This window comes from Desmodus rotundus, chromosome 2 (assembly GCF_022682495.2).
Source record: "Desmodus rotundus isolate HL8 chromosome 2, HLdesRot8A.1, whole genome shotgun sequence".
In the NCBI taxonomy this organism is placed as follows: domain Eukaryota; kingdom Metazoa; phylum Chordata; class Mammalia; order Chiroptera; family Phyllostomidae; genus Desmodus; species Desmodus rotundus.
The window spans coordinates 101,716,255-101,743,959 of NC_071388.1; the positions used below are offsets into that span (position 1 = coordinate 101,716,255).

A 27,705-nucleotide genomic window follows, 5' to 3' on the forward strand; every position below is an offset into this window, starting at 1 on the left:
TCACACCCACCCACCTCTGTACAACTTTTAGCAATTGCCACCCCAGGCAGTGGCTGGTATGTAGAGCCTCTCCTGTCCTTCCCTCCTAGAGAAGATTCCCCCCTGGAGGCCACTGCTTCTGATAGGATCAAAGGCCAAGGCCTTAGGGCAGTGCCAGTCTGCATGGGCACTGGATGGAGTCCAGGGCAGTACTTGCCATTGTTTTAATCTCTATGTTTGTCAAGGCTATGAAGCTATACAAATAGTTGAAGATTGCATATTAAAACACAATGATACTCTTATGTCTATAGGATCTAATATTTTAGAGGTTCTGGAGCCAACCAAGAAATTTGGATTTTTCTAAAATATTTTCTTTAACAGTTAAATAATAAAATTATGTAAAATACTAAGTAATTTGGGCTGATTCTTCTCAGGGGAGAATATACTGACAGTCTGAAAATATGACATTTCCTTATAGAAAGCCCAGGAAATTGATATTATAGGTCATCATATAACCCCTGTCTATCTTAATTCTTTTTTTTAACATTTTACTTATTTATTTTTAGAGGGAGGGGAAGGGAGAGAGAGAGGGAGAGAAACATCAATGTGTGTTTGCCTCTCATACACCCTCTATTGGGGACCTGGCCCACAACCCAGGCATGTGCCCTGACTGGGAATTGAACCTGCAACCCTTTGGTTTGCAGGCTGGCACTTGCAGAATCTCACATATTCTAACTTCACGAAATCTGAAAACCCGTCTAGTTTCGTATCTAGATTTCCAGTCATGTTAGAGAGTGTGCCCATCGTTAGGTCTGTGGGGTCCCTGGCTTGGCACTCGTGGTTCTGTGATGAGCACAGAGGGGGCAGCAGTGAGCCTGTGCCCTGAACCTCTCTTACTCCTCTAGGTCAGGGCAGGGCCCTGTTCCATCCTTTCCCTTCAGCCTCCTACTTCAAACCTCCTTCCTCAAACCTCCTTCCTGTCTCCAAGAAGAGACTATGGGCTCTTGCTCCCAGACGTTCAAGTCATCCGACTGTGCAGAAATGACTTGGAGAATTACGATGTGGCGTTGTGCCCATGGCCTTTACCGAGGACTAGTGTGAGAAATAACAAAGTGCAGGACACCATGGCTGTTCTGGCAGAACCGCTCCTGAAGATGTCCTGTTTGTTATGGAGTTTCTTATATGAAGACTCAGAATTTCCCACAAGATCTCCGTGTGGGGTGTTGGGGGTGGGGAGAACGTGTCTCCTGAAAAATTGGTGTGCTTTCTACCTTTAAATTACAGGAGCTTTAGATCCTCCTTTACCTTTGACTGTCAGATAGTTAGCGTTGAGTTCGGTTCCTTACAGTAGTTTTTCCTTAGCCCAGATCTGTACAGTCTAATTATACTCCCCTTTCCCTATCCTACATAACGCTTGACCCTTCTAAATGATTTTCTGATGCCAAACAATTTTTTAAATTTATTTTTGCAGGTTTTTTTAAGGTATCCCCAAGCCTTTTCAGTAATTGGAGGGCGGGGGGCGGGGGGGTAGGAGCCAGCTCACCCATCTACACTGACAGTGTCTTACATTCATTGAGATGCAGTTCTAAGAGAAAAACAGCCTTTCACCTCTCCCTTTAAAACCCATAAGGCTGGGGTTCCTGGGATTAATTTTGTGACACAGACAAGGAGGAAAGTGGAGATGGGATAGGCTGTCCTCTATTTCGCTTTAGGCAGACTGAGGGGTGGGCCCTGGGCCTTCGTTCTCTGTTGAATGTTTTAGGGAGATATGACTGTACAGAACTGACAAGGGAAAAAATAAAGTAGTGGGAATTTGGTTGTGAAGAAATGGTAGAATTATTGGAAAAAAACACTTAAGGTAATTTTGGCCTCTTTCAAATGTGCTGGTAGCAGAGTGCCTGCTGAGTAAAAGAAAAATAGTTCTCAGACCTTCAACTATAAATAAATAATATGGAATTTATTTTCTCATTAAAGTCCATTTTACTCCAAATAAATTGATATTTAATTATCAGTATCCTCTGGGGTTCCTCACGTTAGGTGTTATATGACAGTAAAGACTTCCTTTTGCAGTGTATATTAAATGTGGAGCCTTCTCTTTGTCATAAACTATAGCCAGAATCCAAATAGAACTTATTGGCTTTGCTGGTTGATTAGCAGACTTGCCAAATTGCTTTGGGGGTTAAACTAATTGGTGTTTTCTGTTGTAAACTGAAGCATATTTCTTATTTCTCTCTTATGTTTCTGCCTAGAAGTTCTGTTGATGATGTATGAAAACAAGGGCTGGGAGGGTTAGAACTGGGAAAGCGGTGAAGAAAATCAGAGGTTCAGGTTGGCAGAAGGAAATGCAACAAAACTGTTATACTGACCAGTGCCAAGGACAGAGCTGAGAGCTGAGCACTTCTACCTCACAAACATGTGCTCTGGGCAGTTCACCTGCTCCATGGACATGCAAAGCTCCCTTCTTCATGGGGAGCATATCCAAGATAATACAAAGGGTTGGATTTTCATACCAGATTTTCACTAAACTGATATCCTTCCAAGTATAAAGCTTTGCTAAAACAGTCAGGTATGGGCTAATGACATTCCGATCAGCTGTAGACTGCAATATGACAGTGATCCCATGAGATTATAATGGAGCTGAAAAAGTTCCTGTTGCCTTAGTGATGCTGCAGCCATCAAACGTCCTACCACAGCATATTACTCACATGCTGTAGTGAAGCTGGTGTGAACAAGCCCACTGTGCTATATAGAAAGGATGGCACACACAACTATGTGCACAGATAATACTTGATAATGATAAAAATGACTACTACTGGTTTGTATATTTGCTATTCTTTTATTATTCTAGGGTGTACTCTTTCGATTTACTAAAAGATGTTTGCTGTAAAACAGTACGCCGCGTTACACCGGCAGCAGCCTCGTGTACTTCGTGTTTTAACCTCATGTTGTTGATACAGTAACATGCTATACAAGCTTGTAGCCAAGGAGCAATAGTCTATACCATATAGCCCCTATAGGTATGTAGTAGGCTATTCCATCTAGGTTTCTGTAAGTACATTCTGTGATGTTTACACAATGGTGAAATCAACTAATGACACATTTCTCAGAACGTGTCCCCATCCTTAAATGGTGCACAGCTGCAATTTCAAGGATGCAAATAATCTTAAGGCACAGGTAAACGGAGAGAAGTCCAGTACTGCCAACAGTTTCAAGTCCTTTCTTGCGGCATCAGGGTGTGCTGTGGCCCTGGTTAACATACAAGGTTTCTAAAATACTTGTTGCGTCATATCACCTACCTGAAGAGAGCCATTTTGGTCGTGAAGTCACTTTTTTCTTAGTTGCATAGCTTATGTGATACTTTCCAAGGAACCATGCCCCAAAAGCCCCAGATTCTAGGTATGTTTACCATAAAAAGTCCTAGATGGATAGGCCAGATATATTCCACCAAAAGCATTCCACAGCAACTATCATTAGTTTATTTGCTAGAAGGTTTGTCATTGACTTGTTTACAAGGTTTGATCTGGTCAACTTCTTTCTTTCCTGGAAGTACATCCCCACACACCCACCCATTTCCTGCCTCCCCTTCCCCCTAAACAAACCCCCCAAGGAGAGAGTATGGATTGCAGATCTGTTGCTCAACTGTTTCCTTCCCAGGGTCAAAGTGAACAAGATACAATAACCCTGATAAGAAAAATTAAAGCCAGCATTTTTCTGATATGGCCAAAATCATTCTAAATGGTCTTTATGATTCCTCAGATAGTTGGAAATTTTCTTTTCTCCATCAGCCAGATACTATATATCTTCTATGGAGATGGTAAAGACCTAGTTTCCAATGAGAAAGTAAAAGAGAGGGCATGCTGCAGAAGTCTCGGTCTGGTGGAGGACATGGAGAGCCAGGGTTGGTGTGGTGGTTGGATTACTGGACTTGCATTTAAGAGACCTGGATTTAAGCCCCTGCATTACCTCCGATGAATTCTGTAACCTGGGGGGAGATCTCTATCCCTCTTAATAAGTTTCCTCATCTGACTAGTCCAGGACCCCATCTGTTGACCCCGGGTTAGGAACTCCCAATCCATATGATCTAAAAATCTTTTGTAAGTCTGAAATGCTATAACCTAGAATGTAGCCCCAGATTGCTCCCAGTGTGGTGGAAGCCAGCATTCAGGCAGTAGAGGTGTATAAATAAAAGTGGTGCTAGTCATGTAGTGATAAATGATTCTGAGCATTCCTGGCACACGCTTGTCTTCTCTTTACGATTCCACAGTACTGCACCTCTGTTCATGTGTTTTCCAAGGGGTATCCCCTTCTCTAGGAGGGCAGTCAAGTGACAGAGAACACCCTAGTTGCTGACTTATGGTGTCAGCCATTTGGGAATTGGGTTGAATTGAGTTAGTTTGGATGAGCTGAGCTGAGGAAGCTCAGTTGGGGAAAAAAATTGTGGTTGACTTCTTTGGAGATAATCCCATCCCACGCCACCCCACTTTCCTTGTAGCTTAGAGGGAACCATTATAGAGAATGAAGCTGGTGTGTAATTGCTTTATTGGTTTGGTGGTGGGAGGGTAGGGAAGCTGTGGGAATGGTTCTAATTATGTTTGGACTTTTCTCCCAGGAACTTTTAACCTGCTGTGAAGAGGGGAAGGGGGAGCTTAAGGATGGCCTGGAGGTGATGCTCAGTGTCCCAAAGAAAGCCAATGATGCCATGCACGTCAGCATGCTGGAAGGTAGCTGTCCTCTCAGCCTCCTCAGGGAGCCTCCTCCTTTCTTAAGACCAGAGAGCTTGTATCATGGGAGGGAAGTAGCATGAAGTCAGGCAAGGGGCAAGGCTGGAAGAGAGGAGAAATGGCAAGTTGTTCCATAGGTCCTTGGGCAGTGTGAGAGGGGCTGCAGGAGGTCCGGCCCAGCTAACACCGCCTCCAGGTATGACCCAGCCTAAGCCATCCCAGCATGTGGATTCCTTGCTGCCTGTGAGGTAGTCTAGGAAAGGCCATCATCTTTACTACAGGTGTGCTACAGCCCTGACCCACAGCAGTCCTGTTCATCTGCAAAGCACTTGCATTGCACTTGTCAGCAGAATAAGTAGAAATCCTGCATGTGTGAGCACACATCTTCAGCCTCATTCCCTTCTTTTCTTATTGTAGTAAAATATACATAACCTGAGGTTTCCCACTAGAACCGTTTTTAAGTGTACAGTTCAGTGGCATTAAGTACATTCACATTGGTCTGCGGCTACCCTTATGCTGGCAAGTCCAACCAGGTAAACCTGACAGGACTTCACCGAAGTACATTCAGTCCACTGGAACCATGTCCTGTCTTGGGACCCAGAAACCTGGTAGCGTGAGACTCCAATCAAGTGTTTCTGATGCTGCAAAGGAGATGAGCAGAGCAGCCATATTTGGGTGGAAGTTCTCGATGAGTTTACTCTCCCAGTCAGGGCTGTCAAACAGGCGTTGCAGGAGATGAGTATACTTTGTTGTAAACATGTAAACCTGTGAACTGTTATTTTTCATGTAACAGCTGATGCTCTTTCTCCCCCATCTCTCCACCTCCCATCTACAAAACTTAATCTGGTCTCAATACTACTAGGTCACCTTTAGCAAGAGAGCCTGGTTCTACACACAAAGGAACCTGGTTACCTTCTCCAGACAAAGCACTAATCATCTGAACATATTCCTTTGTCACAATTTCTCCACCCCTTTCTGTTATGTTTGCACCTGCTCCCATCCCTGGGTGTACCCTTCTCCTCTGGCCTTACCCTAACCTGTATTCGGGATCTGACTACTCCAGGTATGGTCTGTGGACCAGCAGCAGTAACACTAATGAGCTTGTCAGAAGTGCAAATTCATGGGTTCCACCCCACACCTACTGAATCCCACTCTCTTGGGAGGTGAGTGGTGGGCAACAATCTGTGATCTCACAAGCCCTCTGGGTGATTTGTATGCACAGTGAGGTTTCGGAATCTCTGTTAAACATTTAAAGTGGTATAAATATAAACTCTTCAATGTTTATGCATCACACAATATAAGAACAAAGGAAATTGTCCTAGGAATGGAATATGAGAAATAGAGCCACTACAAATAAAGTGGAGTCAAGGGCATTAAATCCATCAGTGTTTGTCCTTAGCCCCACACTGAGCTCTGAGTCAGGGGCGCTGGGGAGCTGTAGGGTTCACCCTTGCAGGAGGTCCCACACTGACAGTGGAGCTGTGGGGAGACTGCCTGGACCTTTGCAGGAGATTCCACCAGTACCAGTTATGGGTGGGAGAGCTGGTGCAGGTAGGGGATCTGATTACAGTTCCAAAGAGCTATCTGCTCAAGTACTCAGGAGTCTCAGGAACCAGCTGAGAGAGAACACACTGTGGGAACTGAGGGCTCACAGTTAGGGAAGCCTTTCTCTAAGAGGGGAGTGGAACCTGGCACCCTTACTGTGGCCCTAGAAAAACTCCACAGGGTGGAAATGGGTGTTTTTCAGGGTTCGACGAGAACCTGGATGTGCAGGGGGAGCTGATTCTCCAGGATGCCTTTCAAGTATGGGACCCGAAGTCACTGATCCGGAAGGGGCGGGAGCGACACTTGTTCCTCTTTGAGATCTCCTTGGTTTTTAGCAAGGAGATCAAAGACTCTTCAGGACACACAAAATATGTTTACAAGAACAAGCTACTGGTAGGTTGGACAGGTGGGGTAAGACAAGACTCCCTGTTTTCATAGAGCCCTTGGGCAGGAAGGGATCTTGAACACTCAGCTCATCTGTCCCCCTGGCACCACACGAAAGCCATCCTGGACAAATGAAAACGCCTTCTATTTGGAAAGCTCCCCTGTCAACTCCCAAGTCTGCATTTTGAAGTTCACAATTCTTTGCTTTTAGCACCACCCTCTTCACCTTCCCTCCCTGCTACCTGCTAATCAGGCACCAGCCTGTAGGTCCTTTCATCCTGGGTAGATGAACAAAATATCCAGTCTATTTGTTTGATTGACAAAAGCCCCTTCCTCGGTCCTCTCCTCTTTGTTGCCTTTCCCTTCCCATCCCAGCCCTAAGTTTCCCCACTGCCCTCCCCTTCCCCGCCTCTCATAGGCATTTCCTGTCTACAGACCTCAGAGCTGGGTGTGACCGAGCACGTAGAGGGGGATCCCTGCAAATTTGCCTTGTGGTCTGGGCGCACCCCATCCTCAGACAATAAAACCGTGCTGAAAGTAAGTACTGCTGTCTGCTGGGCACAAGACCAGGGCTGGGGGTAGAGGGATGTGGGCACCTTACACCTAAAAACTAGGGCCAGGAGACTCCACAGGGCACTGGGCCTGTTCTGGAAAGGGCAGCATTGCATGGGTACTGAGAAGCAAATTCTGTCATGAAAGTGGACTCAACATCTCCAAGATGAGTGGTCTTCTAAGTCCATGCGCTTGTGTGAGCAGAGAGTGAAGAAGTCAGGACATGGCCTACTGGGCTTCCTCAACAGGCCCACTCAAAGATGTTCTGTCCATATGCCCCCTTCAAGTGTCAAAGACAACAGTTGACCCTTTGACAAAAAGCACCCTGATTTGCTCCATATTAATTCAACTTTTTTTTTCCTGAACACCTTGTACATATAAGGTATTCTGCTTAGTGCTGTGGAGGATAGTTCTGTGCAAGCTATAGACCCTGTCCTCTGGGGATTTACATTCTAGAAGCTCTGGTAAATTATACTAGCATGGGAACTATGCTGATTGAGAGGGATGTAAAGAAAGGGCCTTTCACCAGGCGATGGCCTTAAGGAGGCCTTTCAGCTCTGCATAGCATGTGTAGCCTGGAGACTGAGTCAGTGCTTGTTAGTCTCACTGAGAAGAGATCCTCCCCATGCAGCACCCGCGGTCATTTGCTTATTAGGGAAGTGCCCATCACTGAACTGCCAACATAGCTGCTACCTGTCCTGAGACAGACTTACCTGAAAAAAGTTCCACAAAGACAAATGAGATTCATGGAATGGGAGTGATGCCTCCAATAAGCAGGTTTACAAAGCTAAAATCCCAGTCAGCCATGCTAGGGGGTGAACATCCTGAGCTTTCTTCATACCAGTTGGTTATTAGCTGCTGCCTTCAAATGCCCATTTGCTGCCTCTCCTAGTGCTCCCCAGACCACCCCAGAATCAAGTAACTGAAGCATTTATCCTTGACTTCAGGGGACCCCCAGAAACTTCTCCAGCCCCAGGGCAGAGATCAGTATTGGCCAATACTTCACAGGTCATTAAATACTTTGAAGGCACCCTTGTAGAAGTCTGCATTGCGTTTGAGGTTATAGCTCTGCTCTAGGAGTTAGAGAAGCATGTCCCTGGAATTGGAGAGTCCTAAGTACATAACATGAGAAATAAGCTCCTCAGACGTTTGATATCTTAAAACTAATGGGCAAAGCCTGCGAGAGGAGGGAGGGTTGAGAACTGTTTTGGTGGGATGACGGGAGATGGGGTCCTGACTCTTCCTCCCTGTGGCACTCCAGGCCTCCAACATAGAAACCAAGCAGGAGTGGATCAAGAACATACGTGAGGTGATTCAAGAAAGGATCATTCACCTGAAAGGAGCTTTAAAGGAGCCAATTCAGCTCCCCAAAACACCAGCCAAACTGAGGAACAATAGTAAGAGGTAACCAGCGTCTCCTCCCAGTACTGCCTCACATGCTTCTGGGAGTGGGAGAGGGGCGGTGTGCTCTGCAGGCAGTGCCCCCCTCCATGAAGCCCTACCAAGTGCTACCTAAGATGAGTTACCTACTCTTTAAGCATCTCACCAGTTACTGTCAGTTCAATTCAGCAGGACTTTGTTGAGCACCTCTTATTTGACACACACTCTGCAAGGTGCTACAAGAAGATAAAAAGGAAGCGTAAGATGAGTCCAGAACCACCTAAGTCATGTTTCACACACGAAATAGAGAGACAAAGGAGCCAGTACCAGTAGGACAGTGGGAAAGGCTTTAAGAAGAAGGTGGGCCATGAGTGGGGAGCTCTCTGGGCTTGTTAGACAGTGAAAGGGCTTTGTGTACTGTCATGCATGGGGGTTGGTCTGATGGGGTTGTCATTGCAGCTCTTACTGCCACACCCCTGGAGTCCTGCCAGAAATGTAACGGGGTCGGGCAGAAAAGGGCTTATTTTTTGTATCTTCATTTCACTGGGCCATTCTGAATCCCAGTTTCCCTTAGACCAATGGATGACTTCTTAATCTTAAGTATTTCTTTCTCAAGTCTCCATGTGACAGTCACCTACAATGACTCTTGGAGAATACTTCAAAAGAAAGCATACAAAATCTTCATGTCAGTTTTGGAAAAAGACAAAGCAAAAAGCAGAGATCTGGTGGTGATGACCATTGGTGGTAACAGGCTCACCTCTCCTCCCCTATTCATGAGTGGAATAAATCCAGAAGATTTATTGGACCCTTTGGCGCCATCCGGGACACGTAGGTTGGAGCACCACTGCAGGGCCTGGGTAGCAGCAGCACAGGTCCAGAGGGAAATGGTGGCCAAAAGGAGGATGTGGCTGAGCTGGAGAGAGATACTTCCATGGGGCGAAAGCCCCAACACCTGCCTGGCCAGGATGTGGTCACCTCTCTGTGCTGGAAGGACAAATTATTGCTGTATTGGGAAAAGGGTTATTTTTATTTCAGTTACCTATGTCCAGAGTCCAGGTAAGGGACAGATGTATTAAACACTAGAGACACACCCTGATGCAGGAAGGCCCTACATTAATAAGATAGAAAGGAAACGGACCTAAAGAGCTGAATGTCCAGGACCATGGTGGGAATGGATATTCAAGTAAGGTTAGCTAGGGTTACTTTGAAAAAGAGCCTCTTTCTCCTAGAATAGGAGAGCATTTCTAGAACATGGAGTGGGCATATCTTGGAAATGCCTCCCACCTTTTCTCTGCCATTGTTCTGTGACAAGACAGTGAGAAACCTTGGCGCACACTGCAGAGAATAGCCAGGAAGTCTGTAATTTCATTGACTTGGCCTCCTGGATATGAGGACAGAGTTTATAGAGCATTGAATGGCTTGGGGATACTACCCACACTCCTAGATGGGCTGCCTACCTCCCCCAGAACTAGTTTCATCTGGAGGGCCCAGAAGGGCCTGCAATGGGCCAGAGTCGTGGGAAGCAGAAAGTACAGCCAATTATCTGCAAGTGGGGGAGCAGCGGCCCAGATATCTACAACAACAGATGATCTGAAAGTCCTTTATTTTTGGTTTTGAAATGCATCACATAATTTTTTTACAGCAGATTTTCCTTCCTACAGACATGTGGCTTATGTTATCAAAATAAGTTGGCATTTTCCAAGCCCACAGGGGCAGGGGGTGGAGGGGTAAAAGAGCAGTCGACTTAGAAATATTCTGGGTGGAAGAAAACACGTTTATGACTAGTAGACACTGTGTATATACATGTGCATCATGTGTGTGCCCACATGCACACACATGCCTACATGCACTCACAATTGTTTAGACTCTGTGACGCAGCTTCAGTATATGGGTATTTTGCCCGTGTGGTAACGTTCTCAGACAGCAAGTTCCCCTTCTCCCTAATGCCCTGACTTCTCCGTAAGCAGCATCAGAGGTGTGACTTTCATAAAAGCCTCGTGGAAGAGCTGTCCTTCCCTGTGCTAATTCAGCCAACCTCTGGCCCACATCTCCTCCAGTTGTTTGACACAAACCATTTAGCCTTCACCAGTTCCCAGGCATTTAATCCCCCTTGGCCCTGGCTATGGGTTCGGTGAAGGACTGGGACACAGTTCTGAAGCTAGAGAGATAAAGGAGCGTGTGGGACATGTGGGACAGCTTTATGGTCCAGGAGACTAGGAAGGGTTCCAAAGGGCAGGGTGCACTTGGGAAACTGTGTTATCAGATGCTGAGGAGCACGGCTGCTGTGGAATCTGTCACTGTTCTCCTATCTTTGGGAAGATGCCTCAGCCTTCTGTGTTTATAAGAAGCCATCACAAATAAGTACAAGATCAACAATATCCATGAAAATGAAGGCAGTGAACTCCTCCTCTATACCCGGGAGTTGAGGGTACAATATCAGGAATTTCCCAAAGATAATTTCCTCTGGAGGAAATATCCCACTCCAGTTTCTAGAGCAGACAAAGCACAGGTCAAAAAAATATCGGTTCTGTTTTCTTTACAGGCCAGCTATAAATCAAACCCCATCCTGTTATAGGATGCAGGAAAACTGACCCAGTCTAATGGATAGAAGCCTAGGTCTAAGTAGGATATACCTCTTCCTACTGCCTAATATGGACCGATTCCCAGTAAAAATGCCTCTTCTACACCATGGGCCAGAGGAGTTTGGGAGAAGGATTGATTTCATGTTCCATTATCAACACAGTGATTATGTGTTTACTAAGTACAAGAGGTTATGCCATTGAAAATCACACAGGGCTGCTCCTTTAGTGGGATAATTTTAGACAAATCCCTGCTAGAAATGTCCGAGGCTCTGCTCTGCCAGCCTAGCTGGAAATGCTGTGTGCTCAAAACCCACAGTGCTTCCCCCTACCCCCACCCCTGTTTTTTTTTTCCTCTTCCTCCCACAGGGATGGAGTGGAGGATGTTGACAGTCAAGGGGATGGGAGCAGCCAGCCGGATACCATCTCCATCGCCTCAAGGACCTCTCAGAACACAGTGGACAGTGACAAGGTAGGACAGTGCCCCAACTTTCCCTCCTCTAAGACTTGTTGGCTTAACCACCCCTGAAGAGTAACCCCCCACCCTCCAAATTTCTCCCATTATGGAGCCTGACCTCAGGAGCCAGTTGTCTCTTTGTAGGGCTGAAGGAGGTATGTCACACATGGAGATCTTGTCTGAGAGCAGACCTCTCATGTGAGAGTTGAACGGAAGTGGTGAGGGTAAACAGCAAGAGTCTCTAAATCTCCTGTCCTGCTGACGTGCCCCACCTGGGCTGCTTGGGCTGCTCTGCCTTCTGAGAGGTTGGAACTCAGGGAGCTGAGGATGAGCTAGTTTCCTGAGACCTTAGTGGCTGTGACTGGCTCATATTTAGAATGATTTGAATGGGCTCATCTCAAAGTTAGACCAAGACCAATGATTTGGGAAATGGCCATAGAGATGCTGGTTGGTGGGAGCCTCCTATCCAAAGGGGCTCCCATGGGAATGATGATTCCTTCCCCTGGTCAGATATTGGGGCTCAGTTCCTGAGAGGCAGAGGACCAGGAGGTAGTGTGTGAATCAGCATGTAGGGATGTAGTAGTCTTGGGAGAAAGCCTGGTCACTTCCTTTCTTACATTTTGGAGCAAATACACAAGACTTGGTAGCTCTCATGAGAAGTGGAAGAAAGGAGACTATAGCCAGGACTCAGTGCATTTGCTGAAGTGACAGGAAGAACTCAACTGTGTGAGTTTGCAGCAGAGATATGCAAGGTTTTGCCTCAGACCCCACTCTCCTTTGCTTACCTCAGGGTCAGAGGAGTATGAGACGATCTTTTGCTGCGTATTAGTGATTTTATTGAGGAAGGTATGGATTTGCAAAGGTTGGCTGGCCCTAGTTTATCTAGACCTAGTATTTTGGGTTAGTCCTCCAGCCTCTGGTGGCAGGCTGTGTCCCTGCTTCCTTTTAGGGTTCTGAGTTACGGGTGTTTTTTAAAGATGATCTGCATTCATTAGGATTTTTCCTAATATTTTTCTCACTGGGAAAAAAAGACTGTGCCCCCAACCCTCCTAAGATCATGGCGCTAAAGCACTCTCCATGGTAGTGTTGAAGGACATTCAAAGTCATTCTGTCTGACATCCTGCCTTCAAGTGACTAAGCCATTTTGACTATCAGAGTGAATGGAAAATTATTTTTTACCACTTGTAAAAACATACAAAGAAAACTATTTCTGTACTTTCCTTTCTCCTCTGATGTGTTGTTTAGAAGTACAGCCTAGAATATCCTATGAATGAAGGTGTTTCTTTTTAAATAGTCAGTGGGTGGTAAGTGGAGTGCAGTGTTTCTCGTGTCAGACATAGCCTGTTAGTTTCACAGTCCAGGGAACACATCCCTTCCCCTGCTGCTCTGTCCTCCTTGCAGCCCAGACTTGCCCAGACCCCTTGGTAGAGAGCTCTTTGTCCTAGGAAGCCGCCGGTGCAGCCATGCCTTGTCTTCTGGCAAGGTAAGTGAGGCTAAATGAAAATATCTTCGACAGCAGCATTTCGTTGCTTATGGAGAATTCTGGTGCCTACACTATTCTATTAGGTCAGGAAACTGAGGCCCAGAAAGACAGAGTGACTTGCCCAAGAAACTTCTACTAGTTAGTGGAAAAGCAGAAACTAGAACCCAGATCTTCCCAACTCACTGCTTTCTCCCCTCACTCTGAAAGTCACAGCATTGAACTCCCCATGCTCAGATTGTCTCAGCTGTTCAGTCTTTCCACACACTCTGTAAAACCACCGATCACATATTCATGGAAAAGCACCCACCACATGCTGAGCTCTGTGCTGGATACTGTAGAGAAATGTGGACTATTTGTTGAGTGTGAATCCTTATTTGTGCAGTTTTTGTGTCTTGTGTGTCTCTATAGCCAGGCCGTTAAGCCCTGATGAGAGCATCATTTGTGTCTGTGTGTGTCACTGCTGTGGCCCTGGCACAGGGCACACACAGGTGATCAGGAAATACAGGAGTGATTAACAGAGGGGACACAGTCCCTGATTTCAGGGAACGCCAGCACTAAAAGGCAGCTTAAACTGGTGGTCTGAAAAGCCATCAAACATACAAACACTGTATTTTTAAATATGCTAAAGAGGCCTAGAAATTTCTTTACCTACAAACAGAAAGCTTTAGTCAGCTGGAGAACCTGGCCTGTTAAGAACATTACCCCAAAGTACTTTCCCAAGCCTTGGGAAACATGGGCAGTGGGTTAGGAGATGGCGAGAGATTCTGTGTTCCATACACAAAACCTGGAAAACTGTTCAGAAAGGCACACTTTCAGAATGAAACAGAGTGCTTGTCTGTGAGCATGCACTGTAATTTAGAACGTTCTTGCTTTTCTAACACAGAAGAGTGATGACAAAGCAGCCACGTGTCCTCGACCTGCACTCCCCACATCAGAGAAACCATTAATTGCTATCTTTAAATTCTCCACTAACTAGACCAGAAGACCAGGAAACTGGTCTCCATTGGTTTCCAAGTGGTCTGGTAAACAGACCCTGAAGTAGGAAAAGATAACAAAGTGGATTGATTCAGGGAAACTGAACCATATTCAACAGAGGGGCAAACTCAGGTGGCTGTGGGTAGAGGACGGGCAGACACACCTCGCAGGGATCGGGGTCCTTTAACAGTGGGTTTCTAGGAAAGGCCCCAGTCTTTCTCTTCTAATCCAGAGGAATTAGAATAGTGGTACTACTGGGCTGGGTAGATGAAGAAAACATAACCATTAAAAGGGCCACAACGGGCCAATTCGAGTGACTGTGGAGCTCTAGGTCACCTTTCCAATCACCCTGTGTGTATTGTGTGTGCTATGGTGGGGAGGAAGGAGTCCGGACACACCTGGGTTCAAATCCCAGCTCTGGCACTTACTCTCTGTGTCTTGTTGCATGAATTACTGTGCCTTAATTTCCCTATCTGCAAAACAAAGATAACGCCCATCTCACTCAGGCACTGGGAAGATTAAGTTACTGTATTTTTTGGACCATAAGACGCACCTAGGTTTTAGAGGAAAATAGGAAAAAAAAATTTGAAGTAAAAAATGTGGTAAAATATTTAATAACATAAATAACATAATATCTCCCCCCCCCAGCAAACCAGGCTACCTTCGGACTATCAGATGCACCCCCATTTTCCTCCCAAATTTGGGGGGGTGCATCTTATAGTCTGAAAAACATGGTAAATACATTTACTTGGCATCTGTTAGACATTCAGTAAATGTTCAGTTCCCACCCTTATTAGAGTAGAAACAAAAGTTTAGATACTATGAATAACAGTACCCAATTATTTAGCAGATTGGGGACCATTGAAAGTTCTTGAGTGGAGTCCTGTCCTCTGGGTTCATCCTAATTAATTGTCAGCAGAATCTTCTCCATATTAGGCCTGAAGAGATGTAGCTTCAATTTACCTGTCTATAAACAGAATAGCCTTATTCCTCTTTTCATTTGCTAGCCTTTAATATCTAAGACTTATATATTTGTGTTTACATGGGCTCATAGGTTAATTTTGTATTATTTAATGGGTTAAATGCATCACTGTCAGATACTCATTTTAATCCTCAAATTGCACCACCTTTGGCCAGTCGTAACCTGTAAGTCTTTATATATGTGAAGACAGTTGTCTTTAATCTTCTCTGTTTAGGTTGGAGGCCCTCAGTTTTGCTAGTTGTTCCTTATATTAATGTGTTGTCAGAGCCGTCCATATTCTAGTTGCCTTCTTCTGGATTGACTCCAATACGTAATGATCTGTATAAAATGGGGCATCCGGAAGCGTATGTAATAATGCAGATGTGATCTAATTAATGCGAATTCAGCTTCTCATTCTAGGGCTACTCTGACTAATCTCCCTGAGATGGTCCCCCATGTCCAGGAAGGGTGTACACTATTGCTCATAAAATCTCCAACCTGTTTTTATGGACCGCCCTTAGTTGGGCAGGTGACTTAGTAAGCTGAGTGTTGGACTACTTTATATCTCTTAGATTTTTCTTATTGGATTACATGCCAATATTCCAGCATGTTTTGAATATAAAGTATTTGTCCAGTATATCAACTACATCCCTGAGCGTTATTGGACAAATATACCTAATGTGGCTTTATCCAAATTCTTGTTAAAAAGACAAGATTGAGGACAGAAGACCAGTACCCAACCCCCTCATCATTTCTCACCCACGTTTTAGCACTTGGAACCCTCTGTGTCAGACTCTTCTTTCTAGAAAAGGAAACTCTCCCACTTTTCTCAGTAGTAGGAAATCTGGGGTTGCTTACTTAAGTTATAAATCTTCCCTTGATGAGGAATCAATCTAATATTCTTAATTTTGCATCAAATGCTGACTAAGCCAACATGGGTACCTCAGTAGATGACATTAATAACTTTCCCCAAAGTTTCTTTTATTTGATCCTCAAATAGTCTGCATAATTAGGTTCTACCTTACACCTGTCCCATGCAAAAGTGTTATCTCCCTGAAGGCAAATGGGTGTGCTTACATTGTTCTGTACTGGTCTGAGCTCCTTCCTATTTTGGTCAGTAATATGCTTATGCTACTCTGGCCATCCCACCGTGAAGAGTCTTTTGTCCACAGGTTTATTATTAATTGATGGGGCTTTGCAACCACACTTCAAAGAAATCCAAAATTACAGAATTCTATTCAAGGCTGAGTAATGAGGTGGTAGTGAAGAAGTATCTTATTGTTTAACATGATGGATGTCTGCCAAATAATTTTCAGCTAGTGGTACAGAAGCGTCCATCTGCACCGTGATGGTCCCTATGCATTGTATTTACCTTTAGTCTAGGCATACTGGAGATGCTCCACAAATGCCTGTTGAATTGCACATTACAAGTGCATCCTACTCCGACTAATCCAAATTAATTAAGTAAACCAGGGATTCTGTCCATCTAAATATCACCATGAATTTCTAGACATGTCCAGGCTGGCTAAAATAGGGAAATTGAAGTGCAAATAAGTTGAAGATGCTATTCCTTGCAAAATTTGTAAGAGAGACAGCCTTGCTGCAACATGATTATAATTTGAATGAGGAATTTCAGTGACAAGCTAATGTGATCTAAGATGCAAGATGGGCTGATGAGCCCATCAATTGCATCAATGGCAGTGAGCTGAAGGGGGAGAGAGGAGTGGCTGAGAACCTGGAGATTTCAAGATCTAACTCAGTAATATTTTTAAAATTCCGGCCTGCAAATTAATGTAGTGGGTCATGACCGAAATTTTGTTTTATTTATTGGAAGGGAAGGCTTTGTTTAGAGATGATGAGGGTTCAACTAAGGGGAAGTCAAAGACTCCTACAGTGTTACGCACTGCAGGAACCTGATGCACATGACGAGGGGTAGAGCAGCCTGGCTGCTGGGGGCTTCTGGGAATAGAGTTGGGTAGAGCCCCACCGGGCTTATCGGAACCTGGTAATCCTGAAACCTGCACTCTGGGAGCCTGTAGCACTGGGTACAAGGCCTCTAGTCAAAGAGGGTCTGGCCCATGCACTGGTGCATTGGTGAGGGCCCTGCCCCTGCATTGGCCTAGTCCAGCTCTCTTTATTCATGCACCGTGTTGAGGTGCTGCTTACTCCACAGCAGATGCAGCTCTCCACACTGGGAGTATAGCAATGAACAAACCAAAGCCAAGCCATTATTGTCTAGATTGGCTTTCTTACAGGGAAGAAATGTAAACAGTCAGAAGAAGAAAGGATGGCATCCCTAGTCTTCTGCTAATAGCGTCAGAGGTAAAAAGGTTACTCAGTTTTTCTTCTAGGAAAAAGTGGGATGATGCTGTCATTGGGAGAATTTGAATTTCGTGTAAGAAATTATTTTCCCTGTTGGGATTATTGCTGATAGGGGAACAGATGACTCAGGAAAAAGCAATCTCTTCATTTAAATGGGCTTATAAGTTGGGGGGGGGGTTAGTGGTGAGGGGTAGAAGGCCCTAGAGAAGAGGGCTGGGGATAGGATATGAGTACCTGGTACTTGGGAAAGTGTAGGAAGGGAGGAGGAAAGCATCCTGGGTCCAATTGCCTAGAAACAGAGTCTGGCTGAGATTACTGTGCATGTAATTTATTGGGGGGAGGGTGCTCTCAGGCAAAGGAGCAGGGAAACAGGGTCCAGTGGAGAGGAGAGAAGGCAAACATGCCCATGGTTTCAGCTGGAGTCTGGTCAGTCTGACCCCTCCCGGAGCTTTGGAACATGAATTGCACCCACAGTTTGCTCCACCTGGAGACAAGGTGGGGGCAGGGGGTGGTTGGCCAGCCTTCTGTGTCAGCTGTGAGCTGTTAGTAGCCACCATGCACAAGAGCTCAGGCATGGGTGCCCTGAGGGAAAAGGGAACCCAGGTGGGATGCAAAGCATCTACTGTAGGAAGGAAAGGCGACTGTGGTAGGAAGGGGATGAGTGTTGAGATCAGGCGTGGATTCAACCCTTGACTGTTTACCTTGAGTGGGTCATTTAATCACTGTGTGTCTGCGTCTTCTCCTCTGCACTGTGAGGGTAATGATTTCTGCGTCCCTGGATTTCGAAGGACTAGCTGAGATCCTGTATGGAAAACGGTCTGAAGCAGAGGAGCTGTGAAGTACATCACTGTCTAAGGGACTGCAGGGCACCACCATGCAGGAGAATGGACAGTGTGCTCCCTGGAGTTTTAAGGACCCACAGATCACTGGGTTCTGCCACCAAAGAGAAAACCAAATATCTAGAAATGTAGACTCGTCAGGGTCAGGGCTAGTAAAAATCCTATCAGTTCACACTAGATAATAATTTTCACTTACCAAATTCTTAAAAACCATCAAGACAGTTTGCCCATGGTTGGGTCTCCTAACTGTTATTGGGACAATGTGGCACCTCTGGCAGGGATGCCTGCCCGGGCGAGCCACTCGCTAGAGACCCAGACCGTGACGTGCACTGTATGAAAAGCGGAAGGAAATGCAGTGGGTCTTTCAGAGACGTTCCACAGCACTTCGTTCCTCTGCCTTTGTCTCAACGAGGCCTGAGGGCCCATGAAATATTTCCGTATATATGTTGCCTCCTATCTAGTAACAAAGCACTTTCTAACTCTTAAATCAATACACAAGTAGAGTATATCATTTCACTTCCTGTTACCAGGACTTAGAGTCTATATCTCTGAAACCCAAACTTGGACTGTGTAAGCTCATGCAATCGTGAGTCTCAGTCTGCACCCCATGCCTGATGGTACAGTGGGCCAGAACTGCTGTACAAATATGATTTTTCTCACCAATTTCTGCTTTTGGTAGTCGGTCCAAAGTAGGAAAAGTGCCATCTTCACTTTAAAGTTTTATGCCCAACTTGTGGTTTATTTTTTCAGTTTTCTGAACAGTCCAAATTCAGAACCAGATTTGAAAATAGTTTTTCTTCCTAGTGTGTTCTGTGGTGGCAGTGGGCAAGGAAAAAATGGGACCCCACCCCGGCTGGTGTGGCTTGGCTGGTTAGAGTGCTGTCCCATAATTAAAAATCAGGGCACATACCTAGGTTGTGGGTTCGATCCCTGGGCTGGGCGTGTATGGGAGGCAACCAATCTGATAAAAACAAAAAAGTACAACATACAGGATCCCTGGTCCTTGGGGTGGCCAAAGCTCCCTTTCTGTAGCTGCTCTGTCACCTCTCCAGAATCATAACTTCATTCTCTCCCAAGCAACATTCCACACAGTAAAATGTGTTGGCTTTTCAGAACAAAATGATAAAGTGTGAGGAGTTGAGGTCACATGTTTTCCTGTAAAAGAAAAGTTGCTCAAGTGACTGGCTTCCAGAAGCTGCACACCACCAAAGGGAATGAAATACACTTCAGTAAAAAATACTATCCTAGGTCCACATGGCAAAATCTCCATGACAGCATGACTTTACTGAATGTTTTAATTTATACTCAGTAGCTTCAAAACCTTCCTTGAGAGACCCACCTTTAAAGTTGTCAATCATCTGAAAACGCAATTAAGTTTCACAAAATAAAGTAGCCAGTGAATAGCTGGCCACACAGGGGCAGATGGAGGCAAACCCGGAAGTGCTCTCCTGATGCTCAGAGCACTGCCTTTGCGCAGCATCTCTCTGTTTCTAGTGGGAGCTCTACATTGGCATCGGTTACAGGAAGAGGGAAACTGCAAAAGGTGATTTGCCAGTAGATTAGATCTCTATGAGACAGCTGCTGAGTAGCCAGAGGCCCCATTTGACTGGACAAGTTTGGAACTTGGAAACATAGAAGCTTTGGGAAGAAAAGAGCCTGAAAGATAACCTACCCTCTGTCTTCATTCCTGTTTAAAAGAAACCAAGTAACTACTCAGAGCCAAAAAGCCAGTTACTGGCAGACCTTAGACTCTAACCCAAGTCAATTCCCTGCCTGTTAAATTGGATTAAAAACAGTACTTTGGAGGTAAGCCCGATAGTTCAGCTTCTAGATCCTTGTAGCAAAAACCAAACACTATATGACCCCCTTCTCCGATGGCCTCCGGCACCACCGTGTCCCAGCCCTGGTAAATCCACAGTGATCCAAAATAAATCACAAAGTAGTTCTTGTAGCCCCGTTTTGTGTCGCTAGGGCTGGCATATCGGATAAAGGGAAGATAATTTCTCAAATATTAATGCCTGTCACAGACTCTTTCATACCAAGTACTTGTGACTCATACAGTGGCCTTGGTGGGGGTGTGCGTCTGCTCCAGACAGAACCTTCATGTATCTCAAGGGAAATTCCTGGTTGGGCTCTGAGTGCTTGGCAATGAGCGCTGAGATGTGGCAAGGCTGCTCCGTGCCTCCAAGCTGCCTGCGAGCAGGGAGTCTCCAGAACCCATGCAGCCCTGCGACAACCCAGCACAAACTTTAATTCTATTTTTAAAATTTTGGTGGAAGGAGAAAACAAATCTCAGGGAGACCCACGACGTCAAAGTGGATTAGCTGGTGACAGCCCAAGGCAAACAAGACCCAAGTGAGTAGCTCACTTTCAGTTGGATGTTTCCTGCTGGGGAGAAAAAGTTCTGAGAAGGGAAGGCAGCCCGGACAGAGCAGGGAGGCAGAGCAAGGCTTGGAGGCCATAGACAGAAAGGAAGCAGCAGCTCTCGGCCCAAGGAATGTACTGGACTATTCTACACAGACCTCTTGATACATCACTTACCCTTTTTTCCTTCTGTGTCAGTTAAGAGAAAAACTTCTTCTAGAGTAGGACAGAATGACTGAATCCCTTATTAAAGCTATGGTAGGGGGAACAGGCTATAGGAAATACTGTTCTTAAAATGTTGTGCTCTTGGATGACTAGAAGTAACACCAGGAGTATGGTAACTGGTGGTAAGCAATCCGGTGGGTATGAAAATTAACTCTTTTAGAAACGTCAAGCAAAACTATTGCTAGAAACGAATGTCTGCCACCAAGGCAGTGAGACTAGGAATGGGGGGGGGGGGGGGAGGCAGCTTTGAAGTGGTGGTCCTACTGTGGACAGAGCCGCCTTCACCTGTCCGTGCTGTGCTGTAAAACGTGACATATGCTCTGTGACCGGGACGTGGGGCTCTTGGGGAAAGCCTGTTGGATAGACAAGTGGGTAAATATTATCCTGTTTGTTGATCTTGAGCTTAGACTGAAAATGCTTGCTTGGGTTTTACCTGCCAGGCAGCCTAGTGTCACTTCCTCACTGCTGATGGCTACTGCCCACCTGCCTTCCACCGCGGGGTCACGCAGCAGATGGATGATGGGGATGGGCAGATCCAAGAATCTGTGTCATTGGGATGAGATGATGTGATCGTACTGCCAGAAAGCAGGGCCTTGTCAAGAAAAACAAGCTGAGTGTTCTCTGTGGTGGCCACCCACTAGGAGCAACAGTGAGGACGTGACTGGCTCAGGGCCTGTCCCCAGGCCACTGAATAGCAGATGCCCTCAGGGGTGCCTGATAACCCTTCCTGTTGTGAGAAAACTGTTAGAGGAGATGAAGAACTGTGCAGACTGGGCCCATTACAGGCCCACTGCCTAGCCCCAACCTATATGAGTCAGGTGTAGCGTTCTTCTCCCACCCTCTTCCACGCGGGTCTGGCCCTGGGTGTGGGAGCAGTCACTTCTTGAATCCAAGTGCAGTCAGTTTTCAGCCTCCTCATATGTTAAGGCTTAGAGTTCAATCTCCCAAGTTAAGAATGTTCATGTACTATCTTTGTTTAATGCTGTAACTGATTCTGTTTGGAACTGCTAATTGCCGAGAGAGATTATATTGACCAGAAGTTCAGGAGAGCTCTTCCTCTAATCTGCGTGGCCCCTGATGAGGCTGGCTGTGGAATGCTTAGTGAAGGCTCCTGTACACGTTGCTCTCTGCCCTGTTCCAGCTGCAAGGCCTTATACTTCTCTCTGAACTTCATGATGTACTAAAGAAAAAGAGAGGCTCTGTATTTTATTATGTCCATCTCCTGTCTCCTGCTAGCTGGTGATTTTCAGCTGCAGGAGTAGTGTTGAAATATCAGGATGTATTCACATAATCCAAATATTATTAATTTTTTTTCTATCTCCTAAAACAGGAATGTCAGAGAAAAATTATTCATAAAAATTGTTCTAATTTTTTTTTAAAAAAGAGTGTGAGGGGATGAGGAGTGGGGAATAGTTTTGTTAAAGGGAGGTACTTCAAATTGTGGAATCTGAAATCTGTAAGGCAGACTCTATCTCACCTCCCCAACCCACTTCACAACCTCGCAAAACAAGAATGGTCACAATTTTTATGCCTCTTTACACACAGGCTATTTAGAACCTTTATTGCATTCATGAAAAATTTCTCAAACATTCCTAAAAGACAAAGATTTTCAGGGTATGTCCTCTAACATTTATATGTGTGTTATTTCGAGGGCAAACACGTAGGCACTACCATAACACATGACCAAGCAGAAAAATCTGTTAATGGAGAAGAATGAAATTAGTTAGATGCACAATAGAAAATTATTTCAATTATATTGGTACGCTGAATTCATTCTTTTATTAAACAATTTTATTGAGTGTCCACTGATGACCAGATACCGTGGAGATTCAGGATATGTACGGGTGATCTTGGTCCTCATGCCATAGTCCCAGTGTCTCATGCAGGATACCAAATCGAGTAACTGGATACACGTTCCATGTTCTGACGAAAGGAGACAGTTGTACTTAGTACTTCCTTTATGCCAGTTGTTGTGCCGGGCATCTGAGAAATTGCAAAGATGAACGTGTCAGGTGAGATACATACTTATCACACAAAATGCTGCATTTCACAAGTATAACAAAAGTGTACCCACTTTGAACAACAAATTTAGGCTGGGAACCAGGGAAGACTGTTACAACACAAGTGAAATTCGAACTTGGCCTTGAAGTTCATCTTCTTTTCTATTTCTCCTCCTTTGTATCAGTTTTGATCTCAAAGTAAGTGTTACAATCACAAACAGTATGTAAAAGAACAGTGCTACGGATACATCTGTATCAAAGAAGTATTTTGTTTGGATGTAGAATTACACATTTTTTTTAAATAGACTCTTAGCTTTGGTGGAAACTATTCAAAAGTTCCCTTAGAATCTTTACCAAAATCTTCTTTTACTTCCTCACAATCATCTATGCTTAAAGAAGTAGCATACAATAAGTACTGTTTTACACTCTTTCCCACGTAACAAATCTAGGTGATTTCATTAGTGGGTATGTAGAGCTGCTTCACTCTTTTGATGGCTAGACAGTATTCTGTCACTTGTGGTACCTTAACTATTTTACTAATCCTCTATGGATGGGTGTATGGGACATTTCCAGTCCTCTCCCATAACAAACAAGGCTGTAACCCTTATACAGAGATAGCTTCCCACACTTGTGAGTTATGAGTATATTAATAGGCTAACATCCTCAAAGTAGAGTCACTGCATTGAAGGGAATGTGCATGTTAAGCTTGAGAAGACATTGCCCAATCACCCCCTCACGTGCCGGAGCAAGTCACGCTCCTTCCGGCTGTGTGTGAGTGCCTGTTTCCCCGCAGCCTCGAGCCCAGTGCAACATTAGTATGTTTTACCTTTTCCAATCCGATATGACATTCTTCAAAAGTAATGCTTATTCATTATTGCTCTTGTGTGTTTTGTCTAACTAATAACATTGCAACTATATTGTTTTCTATTTTTATTAAAATGTACAGTATTTAGTCTGTATTACCTACTAAGAGTTATGGACTTATCTGGTTAACTAACCATTATTTATACTCTTATTCCAATGAATAGAAGACATTCCTGATTATAAACATCTGGCCTACATTAAAGTTAAAATTTTAGTGTGAAATATATCAGTTTAAAATGCGTGGAAACTACTAAACAAGTGAATGACTAATTATAAAATGAGCACGCATGCAGTGACCACGCCGGCCTTCCAGAGCCCCTTGTTCGCCCCTCCCTGGCCACACCGGCCCCTCTCCACTGGAGGCAGCTGGTCTCCTCACATTCGTAATAATAATGTCCTTGCTTTTTTTTTTTTAAATAGCTTTACCTCTTATGTATGTGTTCCTAAAACAATATAGCTTCAATGTAGCTGTTGTTAAATTTTATGACTAGAATCGTACTGTATGTTTTTGTGTGTGTGTCCTGTTTCTGTTGCTCAACACTTGTTTTTGTGAAGTTCATCCATGTTGATGTGTAGAGTTGTTCATTCGTTTTCACTGTTGTGTAGTGTCGCATTGTGTGAATATAGCACAGTTTATTTATCCATTCTGTACATGGGATGTCTGGAGCTACTGGGAGCTGCTGTGAATATTCTTGTATTGGGCTGGCCAAAACGTTTGTTTGGTTTTCCCCATAAGATGGCTCTAATAGTACTTAGGTGTCTAATTTCATTCTAAACAATTTTGTCAGATTGTATTGTGACAGCTGTCATAACACTATGCATTAAAAATACTTAACAAAATTGGTGAATTTTTGTGTAACCATATTAATATTGAAGATGGAAGTAAATATGCAACATTTTCAGCACATTTTGCTTTATTATTTCAAGAAAGGTAAAAACACAACTGAAGCACACAAAAAAGAGATTTGTGTGTGGAGAAGATGCTGTGACTGATTAAATGTGTCAAAAGTGGTTTGTGAAGTTTCATGCTGGAGATTTTTCACTAGATGATGCTCCATGATTAGATAGACCATTTGAAGTTGATAGCGATCAAATTGAGACATTAACTGAGAACAATCAATGTTATACCATGTGGGAAATAACCGACATACTCAGAATATCCAAATCAATTAAGTTATTGGTGAAAATGAAAAATGCGTCTTTTATGGAAAAAACTAAATGGACTTTTTGGCCAACCCAGCATACGTAAATCTTTGTGCACATGTACTTGTGTTTCTCTTGGGTATAAAGCTAGGAGTGTAATTGCTAGGTGATAGGGTATGTCTTATATACGAGGTCTGTCCAGAAAGTATCCGGCCATTTACTGTGAAAAGGAGAGGCATTTACTGAAGAAGGTACAAGATACAAGAAACATTGTACACAGGACAATGACGTCTCAGACCCCTTCAAAGTAGGCACCTTGGGACCTCACACAGTTTGCCCAGTTGCCATCAGCTGCCTGTCATATTCTCCTGAATCTCATCCATGGTCTGAAATCTCTTCCATTTCAAAGGTGACTTTAGTTTTGGGAAAAGCCAGAAGTCACAGGCCACCAATCTAGGCTGTAGTGGAGCTGAGTCACCTGGGTGAATTGACGTTTCTCCAAAAAATTTTGCACCAGACAAGATGCATGAGTGGGTGTGTTGCCCTGATGAAGCTGCCAGTCACCAGTTGCCCACAGCTGCCGCCCTCTGATTTATCAGAATAGTTTCTGCAGAGGGATGTTCAAGCTTAATGCAAAATGTGATGCAGATCCATTGCTCTACCCGCTCAGTCATTTTGAATGTGATGGCCACACAGTGCACATGCTCACTCAGCAGTGTCTCCCGCCCCCACTGACTAGTACAGTGAAGTTGTCATCGTTCACACATGTGCATTCCAGTCCACTCTCCTTGGCTGCCAGGTTATATCAGTGATGTCGCACAAACTGTTCTCGTTATGTTAACATAGTTGGACTTTTTCTGGACAGACATCGTGTATCTTCAACTTTACTAGATGATGTAAACTATTTTTTTTAATGCTGATACCAAATTTACACCCTTACCAATATATGTGAAATTTTCTGTTGCTCTCTATATACCCTTGCTTCTACTTGAAATGGTCAGGTATCAAAATTTTGCAGATCTAGTGGGTATGTGGTAATTATGGTTTTAATTTCCAATTCTCTAATTATTAATGAGATTGGAGCCTTATTGGGCCTTAGGATTTTCTCTTTTATGATTTCCTTGTTCAAGCCTTTTGCCCTTATATCTAGCGAGTTGTCTGTTTTTTCTTGTGCGTTTTTAGGAGTTCTTCATATATTCTAGATATTAGTCATATATATTGTAAATATCTGTCTTCAATCTGTGGCTAGTCTTTTTACTCTTTTTATTTTGTCTTGATAAACATATAATTTGCCATATGAAAGGCAATACATTTTTAAGTTAGAGGCTCATATGATGTGACATATGAGACATTTCTTATATCTAGTATTTTAAAAGACAGTCCACCATTTATTTCTCCTCAGAATATTGTGCCAACACAGAGACTTTATATATAATGCAGGCTTCTGTCAGTCCCTAAGTACACCTGTGTTTTAATGGAAGAATAAGAGCTATAACTTTTGAAATGAATTTGTCTGTTGTATACTCTATACATTGTATGACAAGTAATACAGCTACAGCAATGAAATGTGTCAGAAAAAAAGATGTTAAATACATTAGATCTGGAAGTCAGCTGTCTGACAAACAGATCCAACACCTAGGAAGATAGTGATTGACTCCAAAGGACTGATCCTGCACCCCTTTGGCATTCATTGAGTGTCTGTATAATCCACTCCCCTCCAAGCCACTGTCGTATTGCACTTGACCTGTGAAAGGAGCCTCCTAACTGGTCCCCAGACAGTCACTCTTACCTCCCTCCAGATCTCTCCTCCACTCTGCAGCCAATGGGATCTTTTTAACATTCAAGCTCTCCGCATCACTGTATGGCTTCGAGCCCTTCAATAGCACCCCTTTGCTCGTAGGATAAATACCAAAATCCTCAACGTGGCTTCTGAGGGCTGCATGATCTGACCTTGGCCCACTTCTCCAGCCCCACTGAAGCCACTCTTCCTTTTGTTTACTGCCTGGCAACCTCCCTGGCCCTCCTTGAATGTGTCAGGTTTCTTCCCAGCCCAAGGCCTTTGTAGAGAGACTTTGTTTCCTCCACCTGGAAAATTCTTTCTCCTCCCATGCCACAGTCCACCCCTTTTGCCCTCTCTTCTTTTGATCTCAGCCTGTCCGGTCATTCTGACAGTCTCCTCCCCAAGTCGTACCTCTTACCACACCCAGTACTGTTATTTCCTGGTACCTAGGACCATCAGCATAAGCATTTGGGTTATGTGATGTGTCTTTCACCTGACTTTTAAGTCTGAGAATGAGGGCAGAGATATGTCTGTTTTATACCCCCACTACATCACTGAATCCAACTAAGTATTGATTTAAAGGAGGCACTTGGTAAATATTTGTGAAATGAATAGATGAGGAACAAATAAACAGAGCATTATGGGTAAGAGAGAGATCTAGAAATTGAGACTGAGTATAATTAAGAAAAATCAAAGTTCTAGTTTGATTAAGTTCAGAGAAGTTTCAGCATTAGACTTTACTAAGTGGGTAGGATTTATCCTGGCAACATTGGTATTGTCAGTAAAGGTAGAGAGAAAGGAAAGCATGGGACACCTCGGAGCATGCAGAGCAGATATGCCTCATTGAAGTGCAAGGTCTGTGAGGTGAGCTGTGGGAAATAAAGCTGGAAAGATTGTTTGCATCAGATCATGGCAGACCCTGGACACTATTTAAAGGATTTTAGACTTTACTGTTAGCACCCAAGAAACACTGAGGGTCTGTTTTTTTTAGCGTGGAGGTTACAGAATTACTTTCATCTTCACTTGATGCATCACTGTCCTTTTATTCTCTCATTCTTTCCCTAGACTCAGAGTCTAAGGTTAACCTATCTACAACACTCTGAATCTCATCCTTTCTACCTACCTCCAGTATATCAATTCACTACCTCTTCT

At 44.2% G+C, this 27,705-nt stretch overlaps 1 protein-coding gene across 18 annotated transcripts in view; it reads left to right on the forward strand.

Moving 5' to 3' along the window:
- KALRN (kalirin RhoGEF kinase) overlaps positions 1–27,705 on the forward strand; it is an 838,419-nt gene that overhangs the window by 615,434 nt on the left and 195,280 nt on the right. For all 18 annotated transcript variants that reach the window (XM_053918456.2, XM_053918443.2, XM_053918448.2 and 15 more), the window contains 5 exons: positions 4,589–4,700; positions 6,448–6,638; positions 7,065–7,166; positions 8,443–8,585; positions 11,510–11,612. In XM_053918456.2, the coding sequence (XP_053774431.1) occupies positions 4,589–4,700; positions 6,448–6,638; positions 7,065–7,166; positions 8,443–8,585; positions 11,510–11,612 (651 nt within the window). The remainder of the gene's footprint in view (positions 1–4,588; positions 4,701–6,447; positions 6,639–7,064; positions 7,167–8,442; positions 8,586–11,509; positions 11,613–27,705) is intronic.